The sequence below is a fragment of the Diospyros lotus genome, chromosome 10 (genome assembly GCF_014633365.1).
Source record: "Diospyros lotus cultivar Yz01 chromosome 10, ASM1463336v1, whole genome shotgun sequence".
NCBI classification, from domain to species: domain Eukaryota; kingdom Viridiplantae; phylum Streptophyta; class Magnoliopsida; order Ericales; family Ebenaceae; genus Diospyros; species Diospyros lotus.
Window position 1 is genome coordinate 1,852,811 of NC_068347.1, and position 13,454 is coordinate 1,866,264.

Below are 13,454 nucleotides of genomic sequence, written 5' to 3' on the forward strand. Positions count from 1 at the left end.
AAATCATGGATTTGGTTTTTGGAAAAATTGAGAGAGGCTATCGGCGTGCCAGAGGATTTGGTCATCGTATCCGATCGACACCAAAGCATTGCGAATGCGATGAGTTTTGTGTTCCCCAATGTCCCACATGTATTTTGTTTCTTCCACCTTAAGCAAAACTTAAAGAAACGATGTATACAGCAAAATGATGTGATGGAGATATTTTACCATGTAGCATAAAGCTATACCCAAGTAGAGTGTGATACATACTTGGCAGAAATACAGTCTATGCATCCTCAGGTGCATCTGACATTGGTGGAAGCAAGAATGGAAAAGTGGTGGCGTGCATATTGTCCGAGAAGAAGATATTCCATGATGACCACCAATATTGCCGAGTCTCTCAATAAATGCATGATGAAAGCACGTTGGTTGCCTATAATGAGTGCATATGAATTTCTAAGACATATGCTTCAGAAATGGTTTAGTGACAGACGTGCTACTGCTGTCAGACTCGAAACTGAGATTACCTCAGCTGCAGTAGCGCATGTCAACTTTGTCCATAGCAAAACATTAGATCGAGGATGTAGCGTAGTTCCTATAATACACGGGAACAAGTTTCTCATGAAACATGCTAAGGAAGGCGATGGGATCGTTGACATTGCTGCGAAGACATGCAGTTGTCGTAAGTGGGACCTTAATCAATTACCATGTCTTCATGCAGTTGCGGCTTGCAAGTATCATGATTTGACTTTATTATTCTTATTTCATTCATAACGTGATATTAACACTATCTTTATTTATTGTATGGTGACAGTTTCATGCGGGTGCACTACTATTCGTTTTGCCATCCATATTACACCTCAAGATGGGTCAGAAAAGCATATGAATTTCCCATCAATCCAGTCCCTAACAAGTCTGCTTGGGTTATTCCTGTGCACATCAGAGGGGTGGTTGTACACCCACCCGTACAAAGAAGACAACCTGGTAGACCAAGAGAGGGTCGGATTCCATCCGCTGGGGAAGCTCGTCGAAGGAAAAAATGTGGAAAATGCGGTGCACAGGGACACAACCGTCTTGGTTGCCCTAATGAATGGTATTCCTCCATTGGAGAGTCAAGCACAGCAGCTACTCTAGAATCAAGAGACGTTGCAATATCCACTACAAGGGCTAGTCGAAAATGCAGCATTTGCAAAGAGACTGGACACACTCGTCGTCGATGCCCTGTACGGTTGTTCAATCCAGGTGATGATAACCTTCGCAACAATGTAAACAATTAATATACATGAACTCATTCAGGTATGATAAAGTCATCACTTATGTTATTAATTAATAGTTGTTAGATCGTTTCAACAATAATGTGATTCTTACTCGCATTTACAGTGTGTTTGGATTTCTTACTGACCATATCTCCTCTGTATATCAGCAATGCTCAAAAATCACTACTACAAGAGAAAAAATGATGACCAGAAGGCTTCGGACACAGCATGAACCCAATATTTATTTTTGTCATGGAGAATGAATGTTATTTTTTACATTATTATTTGTAATAGGAATAAATTTAACAACTGTAATCTTTTGGTTTCTTTCACCTAAATTGTGGTTGCATCAATCAAAATTTGTAATGATTGAATTGTGGTTGTATGTTATTGTAAAAGAGACTTGAGTCTCTAATACAGGTTCAATGGAAGGAAAACAAGGAAGATTTTGCCAAATTTTTCTAAAATTAAACAAAAAAGATTGTGAAAAGTGCATTGTTCATTTTTCTCTCTCTCTTTATATTTTTTTTATTTATTTCCGTGACTCGTTTGACCTTAGAAATGATCTCTTTTTTATTATGTTTTAAGGGTTGATTGAACTTAGGGTGCACAACAATGAGAAGATTTGATAATCAATCAAGCAATACATGATCAAAGTGTTCTAGCTACTAAGCATAATCTTGGACAAAGATGATGTTATGATTATCTAAAAATTGATAGTGAAGTTTATAAACAATAATTTTATATAATGTTGTGCGTATCGGTTTCAATGAGAAATAAAGAAAAGGCAAAAAAAAAATCGGGTTTGGTGGGCCACCAAACCCAATTTCAGGCTTAGTGGGCAACCAAACCCGATTTCGGGCTTAGTTGGCCACCAAACCCGAAAATGTTCGTTTTTCTCTCTTTTTTTATTTTTTTTTTATTTCTTTCCGTGACTTGTTTGACCTCAGAAATGATTCTTTTTTATTATGTTTTCAGGGTTGATTGAACTTAGGGTGCACAACAATGGGAATATTTGATAATCAATCAAGCAATACATGATCAAAGTGTTATACTACTAAGCATAATCTTGGACAAAGATGATGTTATGATTATCTAAAAATTGATAGTGAAGTTTATAAACAATAATTTTATATAATGTTGTGCGTATCGGTTTCAATGAGAAATAAAGAAAAGGAAAAAAAAAATCGAGTTTGGTGGGCCACCAAACCCGATTTCGGGCTTAGTTGGCCACCAAACCCGAAAATGTTCGTTTTTCTCTCTTTTTTTATTTTTTTTTATTTCTTTCCGTGACTTGTTTGACCTCAGAAATGATTCTTTTTTATTATGTTTTAAGGGTTGATTGAACTTAGGGTGCACAACAATGGGAAGATTTGATAATCAATCAAGCAATACATGATCAAAGTGTTATACTACTAAGCATAATCTTGGACAAAGATGATGTTATGATTATCTAAAAATTGATAGTGAAGTTTATAAACAATAATTTTATATAATGTTGTGCGTATTGGTTTCAATGAGAAATAAAGAAAAGGCAAAAAAAAAAAAAAATCAGGTTTGGTGGGCCACCAGACCCGATTTCGGGCTTAGTGGGCAACCAAACCCGATTTCGGGCTTAGTTGGCCACCAAACCTGAAAATGTTCGTTTTTCTCTCTTTTTTTTATTTTTTTTTATTTCTTTCCGTGACTTGTTTGACCTCAGAAATGATTCTTTTTCATTATGTTTTAAGGGTTGATTGAACTTAGTGTGCACAACAATGGGAAGATTTGATAATCAATCAAGCAATACATGATCAAAGTGTTATACTACTAAGCATAATCTTGGACAAAGATGAAGTTATGATTATCTAAAAATTGATAGTGAAGTTTATAAACAATAATTTTATATAATGTTGTGCGTATCGGTTTCAATGAGAAATAAAGAAAAGGCAAAAAAAAAATCGGGTTTGGTGGGCCACCAAACCCGATTTCGGGCTTAGTGGGCAACCAAACCCGATTTCGAGCTTAGTTGGCCACCAAACCCGAAAATGTTCGTTTTTCTCTCTTTTTTTTATTTTTTTTTTATTTCTTTCCATGACTTGTTTGACCTCAGAATTGATTCTTTTTTATTATGTTTTAAGGGTTGATTGAACTTAGGGTGCACAACAATGGGAAGATTTGATAATCAATTAGAGGTGTCAAAAGGGCCGGGCGGCCCGCGGGCCGCCCGACCCAGCCTGTGATGGCAGAGCTTTAGCCCGGCCTGTTACTGTTCAAACGGGCCGGGCTGGGCCAAAGAAATTGGGCCCACAGCCCGGCCCGGCCCGTGGCCCTTATGGGCCGAGCCCATGAGGCCCTTATGGGCCAATAAGGCCCTTACTCATTTTTTTTTTAATTTTGTTATTCTTTAGTAATTATTGATATTGGATACTAAAAAATTTAATTTCACAATATATATAAATAATAACCATCAATTTATTTAAAATTTTTAAGTTAAATTTTTTATATATTTAAATTATAAATAAACATTCTCCTTTTTATATGTACATTATTTTTCATATCAATTCACAAGAAAAATTATAAGGCATATAGAATTTTGAAATATAAAATAATGAAATAATATTTAAAACTTAAAAATTAAGATAGAAAATATTTTAAAAGAAAAAAATTAATTTTTATATATGTATTATTTTGATATTTATATATGTATATATTATATGTATTATTTTTAAAAAAATTATTAAAAAAAAAAAGGTCGGGCCCACTGGGCCGGGCCCGCTAGGCCCTGTGGGCTAAGGGCCCGGCCCGGTCCTCCAGCCCACGGGCTGGCCCGATCCGGCCCCTTTGTAGGGGGGCCGTGGGCCGGGCCGAGCCCTATCCACGGCAAAAGGGCCCAGGCCCGGCCCGGCCTGGGCCTTTTAGTAAAAGGGCCAGCCCGACCTGTTTAAAAAGCCCGTGGGCCGACTCGAGCCTAATCGGCCTGGCCCTTTTGACACCTATATAATCAATCAAGCAATACATGATCAAAGTGTTATACCACTAAGCATAATCTTAGACATAGATGACGTTATGATTATCTAAAAATTGATAGTGAAGTTTATAAACAATAATTTTATATAATGTTGTGCGTATCGGTTTCAATGAGAAATAAAGAAAAGGCAAAAAAAAAAAAAAATCGGGTTTGGTGGGCCACCTAACCCGATTTCGGGCTTAGTGGGCAACCAAACCCGATTTCGGGCTTAGTTGGCCACCAAACCCGAAAATGTCATTTTTCTCTCTCTTACATACCACAAACCACAACCACATACCTTCAACCATTATTACCAAAAATTTGTAATAATGTCAAAATTACAACACAAACCACAACCTGAACAATACTACTATGTCAAAATTACAAAATATTTTGGCAGAGTCTACCCTGTGTTTTCATGCCACTAAACCTGCAACACCACAAACCACAAACCACAACCACATACCTTCAACCATTACCTTCTACAACAACACAGACCACATAACAATACACTATTTTGTCATGTCAAAATTACAACACAAACCACATAACCTGAATAATACTACTATGTCAAAATTACAAAAAAATTTAGCAGAGTCTACCCTGTTTTCATGCCACTAAACCTGCAACAACACAAACCACAAACCACAACCAACAACACAAACCACCTTCAACCATTACCCTATATAACAACACAAACTACATGCCATCAACACAAACCACATACCATCAACCATTACCCTCTACACCAACACAAACTACATACCGTCAACACAAACCACATACCATCAACCATTACCCTCTACAACAACACAAACCACATAACCTGAACAATAATGTTGCTATGTTTATACAAAAAAACTAAAACTAAAATAAAAATATAATATACATCAAGTACTAGTAATCTAAATAAAACTACCTAATATATCAATCTACTACAAGTTTGCTATGTTTATACAAAAATATTCCAATCTGTCTACGAAGAGTATAGACATCCAGATTCGAGTCTATCTGCCAGCTACCCTCATTATGCCTAAGAATGTTCTCGATGTATTTGATAACAAAACATCCGCAGCTGGCACTGTATTAGACATACGGGTTAATTGTTGTTTCAATTGACAAAATAACCATATATTCACAATATCTCTATAATATTTAAATTATTTACCTGTCCACTTGTTGAGGCGCCTTATGAGGATCAGTACCCTCCACATCCCATTCTCTGTCTGAAGTCGTAGTTGCAGATACATGCTTGTAATATCCATTGCTTTTCAGTATAATGGGTAGGAGTTTCGCCAGTGGAGTTACAACTGCTACCCTAATCCTCCGACTGTCTTCACTCTTGGCGCTAGAGTTGTATAAGAACAGTATTTTATTCTTCAAGCTAATTTTGATAAGAAACCAATGTTGATTCTTGTAATTACACGGGAGCAACACCTGTTTTCGTACGTTAGTCATATACTATATAAAAATCCATCAAATCAATTAAAGAACACTTACATTGTCGACCGTCCACCAAGGGAGATTCCCTTCATTGCTCCCGTCCACAAAACATGTCCACTCCGTCGGGACAATCGCCATAGAAGGATCAAAAACTTTCCCATTGTCTCCATCATATTCTTGAGTCCAAAAAGTTGATATATATGACTGCAAAATAAAATAAAAAATTTATATACTAAATTGAGATACAACAAAAGAAAAAAAGAGTAATGGTTGCAACACTCACAAATAGCGAAGTCGACATGATAGCATAATTGTCGTCGTATAGAGGACGCGATTGTATACGTCTAAGGCAACACATGTAACTATCAATGTGACGCTCGTCCAACCATTTGCTTATGTCCTCTATGCATCGGAAGTCAGCCGAGGATAGATATTCAATGTACCCGGTGTCACGACTACAATAACCAATAATTATAATTTGTAAATGTCAAAATGTATTGTTAATGTAATTCTATATGGGACTAGTTACTTACAAAATGTTTTCTTTGGATGCTATGAACTTAGTGTAACCCTCATGGGGGTTAAGATCATCGTCCCCCACTTGCGGCACTGCGTCCGACCCCTCCACCGCGACATCCACCTTTCTTTTCTTTGATCGAATAGGATCAATGAAAGGTGTCTTACAAAATTGCAATTTTTTTCTGTCTCGCATAGGTCGCTTGCCGACCCTAACCACATCCTCTTCCTACAACTGTACATAAACTAACTATTACAATATTGTACTTCAAATTCTGATATGTAAACGTATAAATTTGAAACTTACTACGGATGTAGATGCTTCGTCGTCGCTATCGTGATGACTAGGATATATCTGATCACCACCTAGGTGTTGCTCATCGCCATCATCGATGTGAACTGAGGAATGGTCAATATGCGGACTACATTGCGCCCTCTCTAGTTGTAGCAACTGGGCCCTCATTTGACCCATTTCTCGGTCAAAATGTGTCATCATTTGACCCATTTCTTGGTTAAAATGTATCCTCATTTGTACCATTTCTGTCCTCATTACACTCATTTCCCCGTCAACCCTCCTCAACATCTCCAGCGTTTGAACTAGCATCTCGGTGATCTACAAAAGGCAAACACACAAATTTTTAAACATTAAAAATAATTAAGAAAAAAAAATAAAAACCATTATTGTAATAATATCATACCCCGTGCTCATCTGGTCTGTGTTGAGGACTATCAAGGACTCTTGCCTCCTACCTACCTTCTTTATATGTCTTTTTATGTAAAACTTTCTCCTCATCCTTCTCCTGATCCTCCTCCCTTCTCTGCTCATCTCCATGGCTATGTATAGGCTCATCCTCGTCACCACCCTCCTCCTCCTCCCTTCTCTGCTCATCTCCATGGGTATGTATAGGCTCATCCTCGTCACCACCCTCCTCCTCCTCTCTTCTCTGCTCATCTCCATGGGTATGTATAGACTCATCCTCGTCACCACCCTCCTCATCCTTGTCACCCCCTCTACCCCCAAATTTGAATACGTACTCTCCGACCAAGTGCTTTGGGTTGAAGGACCTCCAAAAATCCGTTTCCCACTCATCATCAGTGGGCTCAAGTGTCGGACTCAATCCTCATACCTACAACATAGTATTATTTAGATAGATATTAACTAAAACAAAAACAAAAATAAATGAAATTTAGATTCAATTGCACACTTACTTCATTCGTTAGACAATCGTTGTAATTTTTTATTTGTGGCCTTTTTTTTGACAACCACTTTCTGCACCTGGGAATGAATGCGCCGGGTAGTGGGATGGCCCATTTATTTTGAATCCATGTAAATTTTTCGATTAACCACCACTGTAAAGAAGAGAGTAAAAAAAAATTAGTAATAGAAAACAAAAAACGAACAAAACAAAACAAACCTTTAATTATAGACAAATCATATACAAGTAATGTAAAACAATACAAAGAGAGTAACTTGTACCTGAAATGCCCACAAAAAATCATAAATGTTTATTTTTTTTCCAACTCCACTCAACTTATCCTTGCTCGTGGCCATTCGAATGTAATGTTGACTCTTACTGTACACGTATGTCCCCCAAGGGAAGGCCTCAAATGCATCTAAATTCTCAACCATAGTCCACAAAAAATCATCCACACGTGCACGCTCATCTAGGCCCAACAATAACAGGTTAACCATAGCAACATAAACCAATCTAAGTACATCATCTGAAACCAGGTCCTCTCTGTTATTAAGTAGGGTTTTGATGTCGTCTCCAGACACTCCTTTATGGTGCTATGGAAATAATCGCGCACGTAAATTGTTCAGGGCACTAGTCCTCATTTCAAGAATTTCTTTATCAATTGCCCCAAATCGGAGTCCGATAATAAGTATGAATTCCTGCTTCCCGTACCTATATGCCAAGCCACCGATCTCGAACCACATTTCATCATGGCAGGCACCCGGGAATGTCACCTCCCTAACTAGAACATTATATATCAATTGCGGTGCAGTCAAATAGAGTGATGGAGGGATTTTCAAGAAATGTCCTAATGGGCCCTCTAGGAATCTATCCAATAGCTCATATCAGTTTAGAGCAATCCTCATCGTCTCGAGGTGTTTGATCCCGCAATGAGTAGTAACCCGTGTTCTGGACGGTAATGCTCGGTGAGTATGAACATAAGTAAATTGCCTAATTTGTTGGCCAGCCATCTGTAAGAAAAAGAAAAAAAACAATACAAGAATAACAATTGTCTTGGTCAAGATGACAAAGTGTGCAAGTAGGTGTATTCATTTACTTGTTGAAATAAGATACAATACTGCCAGATATTCAAACTCGAGATCTTATTGAAGCATGTAATAGGCAAATTGAAATTGAAATAAAAATAAAATAAACAAACAATATTTTTGGTTTACATATTGAAGTAGAATAACATATGAGTAAATTGAGATAGAATTAATATTAATTAACAAGAATCAATTGTAAGAAAAGAAAAATAAAAAATAAAATTTACATTTTTTTTATTTTTTTTCATTCTGGGCACGGTTACAGGCTTAGTTTGGGACGAAGCCCGTATCCGGGCTTTGTCCCAAACTAAGCCCGTATCCGGGCTTCGATGAAGCCCTCGAGCTTCGTCTGCAACGAGCTCGTTGTAGATCGGAGAAGACGAAGCCCGAGGGCTTCGTCGGAGAAGATCGTCGACAAAGAAGCCCCCGGGCTTCGTCTTCGTTGCAGCGGGCTTCGTCGGAGAGGACGAAGCCCGAGTTAGCTATGCCGGCGGCGATGGGGCTTTGCAAAGCCCCATCGCCGCCGCCTAACCCACCCAACCCAACTACAAAGGAAAACGTTCTTACCTCTTTGGGGTTGCAGGGGCAGTGGTGCAAGTCGGAGCTGGCGGTGGCTGCGGCGGTGTAAGTCAGCAGTGGCGGTGGTTGCGGTGGCCGCTGTTTGCGTTGGCGGTGGCGTGGAAGATCGGGTAAGGTGCTATCGGGTTTGGAAGACAATCGGGCTTGGTTTTGGGTGGGTGGTGGGTTCCACTAGGTAGAGGGGTAGTGGGTTTCATTTTTATGGTCAGGGTTATTTTGGTCTTTTATGTTTTAATTTTTCATTTTGAATATTTATATAAAGTGTTCGATTTGGTGGGGTCAGAATTGAGAAAGTGGCTATAGGGTGCAAATCATTTGTTTGGAAAGGTCTAAAACGTTTTTTCACAAAATAGGGGTTAAAAAGGAATTTACTGTTTGTAAAGTGGTTAGTTTGTGCAATTTTCACTTTATTATATTATATCTCTTGTAGCTCATTTGTTTCTACTATGTTGTTTAGATCTAGTTTTGTGTGGATCTTAAGTGTGTGTTTCACTTTTGTGTTATTGTACACTAGCGTATGCCCTGATTTGTGTTCTGTATACACATTGTTTCTATTTATACATATATCCTTTACTTAAAATAGAAAAACTTAATAATATTTAATTGGACTAGCCGATTTTCAATCTTGGACCGATCTCGGACCGAACTGAAGATCAACTAGTGGTTTTGGGTGAACTGAGGACTGAACCACTTAGCAATTAATGCAGATCAAAATTTGAACACCTCAAGTTGTAGAGGTATAATTTGTGTTAAGTTGACCTTATGTTAAATGTGAGAGATCGTGAATTCAAATCTTGTGAACATAATAATTTTTTAAATGCGATAGAAATACATGTTTACTAAATCTAGAAAACATTAGATATTATATCTATATATCACTAATTACTAATACATCAAAGGTTTGAAACAACTTATTAAGATTGATGCTTTATTTCCCCTATATATAAAGGTTTTAAACAAATATATAACTTAGTTTCACAACACTAGGAATCACTTATTATGGATAAATCTCAATGAGAGATCGTAAACCCAGAATAGGGTTTATCTTGTAGTCACTAAAGCCAGCTACGGAGAATAAGTTTGCCCACTCTTTCTCAGTTCTTTCCTTCGAAGAGTACAACACCATCACTAACATATCCATGAAGAGCTGTGTTTGGGTAGACTTGTCATCATTTGCATCTGTTTCTTCTAGTTTTTGGTGTCCCACCACCACGTCGATAATAATAACCTTTCCTCCTTTCTCTCTACTTGGAATGGCCTCTCTACAATGCCTCAGTATCTTCACGCAATCTTCATCGGCCCAATCGTGCAATATCCACTGCAAACAAAAATTGATAAGGCATATAAAAGGAAAAAAAAATAAGATTTAGGGCTTCACTTGTTTAGATATAAAATATTTTTTAATCTTTCAAGTGAAGAACAAGTTTTCTATCATATATTTCTTAACAAGATAGTGAAAATGAAAATTGAAAATTAGAAACTAGAACAAAACCAAATGTTCTCAAAAATAAACAAGTGAAAAACAAAAGGAGAATAAAAGTAAAGGATGAGCCCTTAGGTTCATCTAATTGTCTAACCAAAAAGGCACCAAAAAGGCCTATAGTGACCCTTTTTTTTTCTCACTTATTGGGGTCATAAGACGAGCTCACAGATTATTTTTGTTTTTCTTATCTTGTGCATGACATTATTACTAGACTATAGACCTAAAGTAAAATTGCATTTGTAGGTGGGATCCCCTCAAATATGTTTTCAAATTAGAAACTAGAGCAAAACCAAACGTGATCCAAAATAGACAAGGCAAAACACAAAAAAGAGGAGACAGAGTGGCACATAAACTATTTTTATATTCTTATTTTTTGCGTGAAGTCATTATCGGACTATATTGCACATGCTCACAAAAGGAGTAATAGTATACCTTGAGTAAAATTGCATTTGCAGGGGGGATGGCCTCAAACATGTTTCCAGGAGTGAAGAACAAGTTCTTTCTCCCTGGCAGCTTGTCAACAACTTGAGGAAGATCAAGCACAGTGCACTTCATCTCTGGGAATGCCTCCGCAATGGCCTTAGCCATCGTCCCGGTGCCGCCTCCCACATCGACCAACGAGCTCAGACCCTCGAAGGCTCCTCTGCACTCTTCGATCACCACAGACGCCACCATACGCGAATCACTCTCCATGCCCTCGTTGAAAAGACTGTTAAAGGCGGGGTTCTGGCCGGCGTAATCCCAAATCGTCTGTCCATTCGCCGTCAGGAACGGGGTGGGATCGTCGTTCCCCAGCCATGGAGTCAGGCAATTCAATGGCTTTACCATGAGAGGATCGAGCATCAAGAGCAGGAAAGGCGACACGCTCGCAGGTGTAGTCCTTAGGAGGAGATGGGAGGCCGGCGTGAGCGTGTACTCGGGTTCTTCCTCCTCTCCGGCGGCGGCGGCGGCTTTCAGCTCAACGAAGAACCCATCGTGAGCTAGCACGCGCATGAGGCGACGGATGCAGTGGGATTTGGAGGGATTGAGAGCAGGAAGAGAAGCAACCAGCTGGGAGAGCTTCATGGGTTGGCCATGGCGGTGAATGATGTCTGGTATGCCCAGCTGAACTGCACATTTCAGACAGGCTGAGCTTACGAAAGCGAAGGTATGGTTCCAGACGTGAGCATGCGCACGGAGAAGCTCATCAGTAGTGCTAATTCTCTCTTTGCCATTCGTGGCCATTTCTTAAGATTGATGTGTGATTTAGTTTGTGCTGAATGAATGGCTATGAACATTCAGGACGTGTATATGTATGTGTATATATAGCTTGCAGAATGCTAAACTCTGCACGCAGTGAGATTGCTTTCATTTACGTTTTGTAGGTGAGATCAATAATTCACCCCTCTCTCTCTCTCTCTGTCTCTCTCTCTATAAAATTTAAACGTGATACAAAATGAAACTAAGAAAAAAAAATAACATTTACTTCATTCTTCAAATGTCCATTTACATCTTTATTTTATACATTTGCAACAATATTTGATTTACCGCTACTTCTTCATTTTATACATTTAAAATAGTAGTGTATCAGTAGGTCAAAGAGCAAAACATACATTGACTACGAAAATAACTGGTTGATATAAGAGGAAGAAACGTTCTCCTGCATACATACATCATGCATTTGCAGGTGATGAGATTAAGTATCCAACATCAATAGAAATTCCCAAGTGACAATATGGTGGCAACAATGATTATGTTGAGACACCAACTACCAAGGACCTTCCTCTAGTTAGAAGATCTACTAGAGATCAAAGATCATCCACGAGATATGATCATAGTGCATAAAACATACTCACAATAGAAATGCCCAAATATTACACAAATAATATCTTCGAGTGCATAAAACATACTCAAGATTTAAATAACCCACAATATGTTGGATAAAAAATTTCAATAACATTCTAGACACCCCAACAATTAAAAGTGTAAACAATAATAAACAATGAATAATCTTTAGTTGGTTTGATTTGCTTGTGATGTTCAACTTTGTCGGACGAAGCCAAGAAGACAAAATATAATAATGGACAGTGAATGCACTTTAATGTTATTTATAAATAGAATTTGTATATTTTATTATACATTGAATTTTATTAAATTATACATTATATATGAATTTATATATTCTCTTATGTTTTTGATTTAATATAATATATAATATGTAACAAAATTGAATATATAATAACATGTAAAAACTTTATGTACAAGTAATATTTTTCAACAAGTATCATTGTAACATGAAGCCACAAGTTTCTAAGTAAATTTTTAATGGTTTCTAAGTAAATTTATTAGTCAAGCAATAGATGACATTACTTGAAGAACTATAGAATTTTCTAAGATGGAATTGATAAGGTTTGAGTATGTCCACTTATCGCTTCTTTATTCGACAAGTTGAAAATTAAAAGTATAAAAAATGTGCATTAGTCATGTTTATAAGATGGAATTATTATTTTTTTATATCATTTTGGTAACAATGGTGGTCTTTTTTTATGACATCACTATCAATCATTTCTTTCCCATAAGATTGCTTAGATTGAATATTATTGAAGAGATAATATATATAAATACAGAAAGACATAGTGCTTGTCTTTTTATATCGTGTCAATGACAATGACATTTCTTGATAGCTTAAAAATTACACTTGATAGCTTACTTTTCTTGTTTTATTTTTTTAAATAAAATTTATGTAAAGATGAATTTGGGTTTACGGAAAGGTGTTAAATCCAATTCAAAAAATATGCACATATATTTATATATATATCATCCAAACAAAATTTTCTTAAAAAAATATCTAAACAATAATCAATAATCAACATAATACAGTATTCTGAATTAACTTCATTAAGATATACCTCCATAATATGGTCAAGGAACAAAAACGCATTTCTAAAT

General features: G+C 37.1%; 2 protein-coding genes across 2 annotated transcripts; one reads left to right on the forward strand and one right to left on the reverse strand.

Moving 5' to 3' along the window:
- Window positions 1–351: 351 nt before the first annotated feature.
- LOC127812222 (uncharacterized) lies at window positions 352–1,256 on the forward strand. The gene is made up of 2 exons (XM_052352604.1): window positions 352–713; window positions 794–1,256. Exons 1-2 carry the CDS (start codon window positions 352–354, stop codon window positions 1,254–1,256), a joined length of 825 nt encoding a protein of 274 aa, XP_052208564.1.
- Window positions 1,257–9,846: 8,590 nt separating this feature from the next.
- Window positions 9,847–11,789, reverse strand: LOC127812220 (trans-resveratrol di-O-methyltransferase-like). Its single transcript, XM_052352602.1, has 2 exons — window positions 10,959–11,789; window positions 9,847–10,361 (listed from the first exon to the last, which is right to left on the reverse strand). Exons 1-2 carry the CDS (start codon window positions 11,748–11,750, stop codon window positions 10,041–10,043), a joined length of 1,113 nt encoding a protein of 370 aa, XP_052208562.1. The 5' UTR covers window positions 11,751–11,789; the 3' UTR covers window positions 9,847–10,040.
- Window positions 11,790–13,454: the final 1,665 nt, after the last annotated feature.

Bases quoted from the DNA above. Each gene is read 5' to 3' on its own strand.
- LOC127812222 (XM_052352604.1), top strand. From the start codon at position 352: ATGATGACCACCAATATTGCCGAGTCTCTCAATAAATGCATGATGAAA. The intron at 714-793 runs GTATCATGATTT...GTATGGTGACAG, and splicing joins CATGCAGTTGCGGCTTGCAA to TTTCATGCGGGTGCACTACT.
- LOC127812220 (XM_052352602.1), bottom strand. From the start codon at position 11,750: ATGGCCACGAATGGCAAAGAGAGAATTAGCACTACTGATGAGCTTCTC. The intron at 10,362-10,958 runs GTATACTATTAC...TTTTGTTTGCAG, and splicing joins CAAATGCAATTTTACTCAAG to TGGATATTGCACGATTGGGC.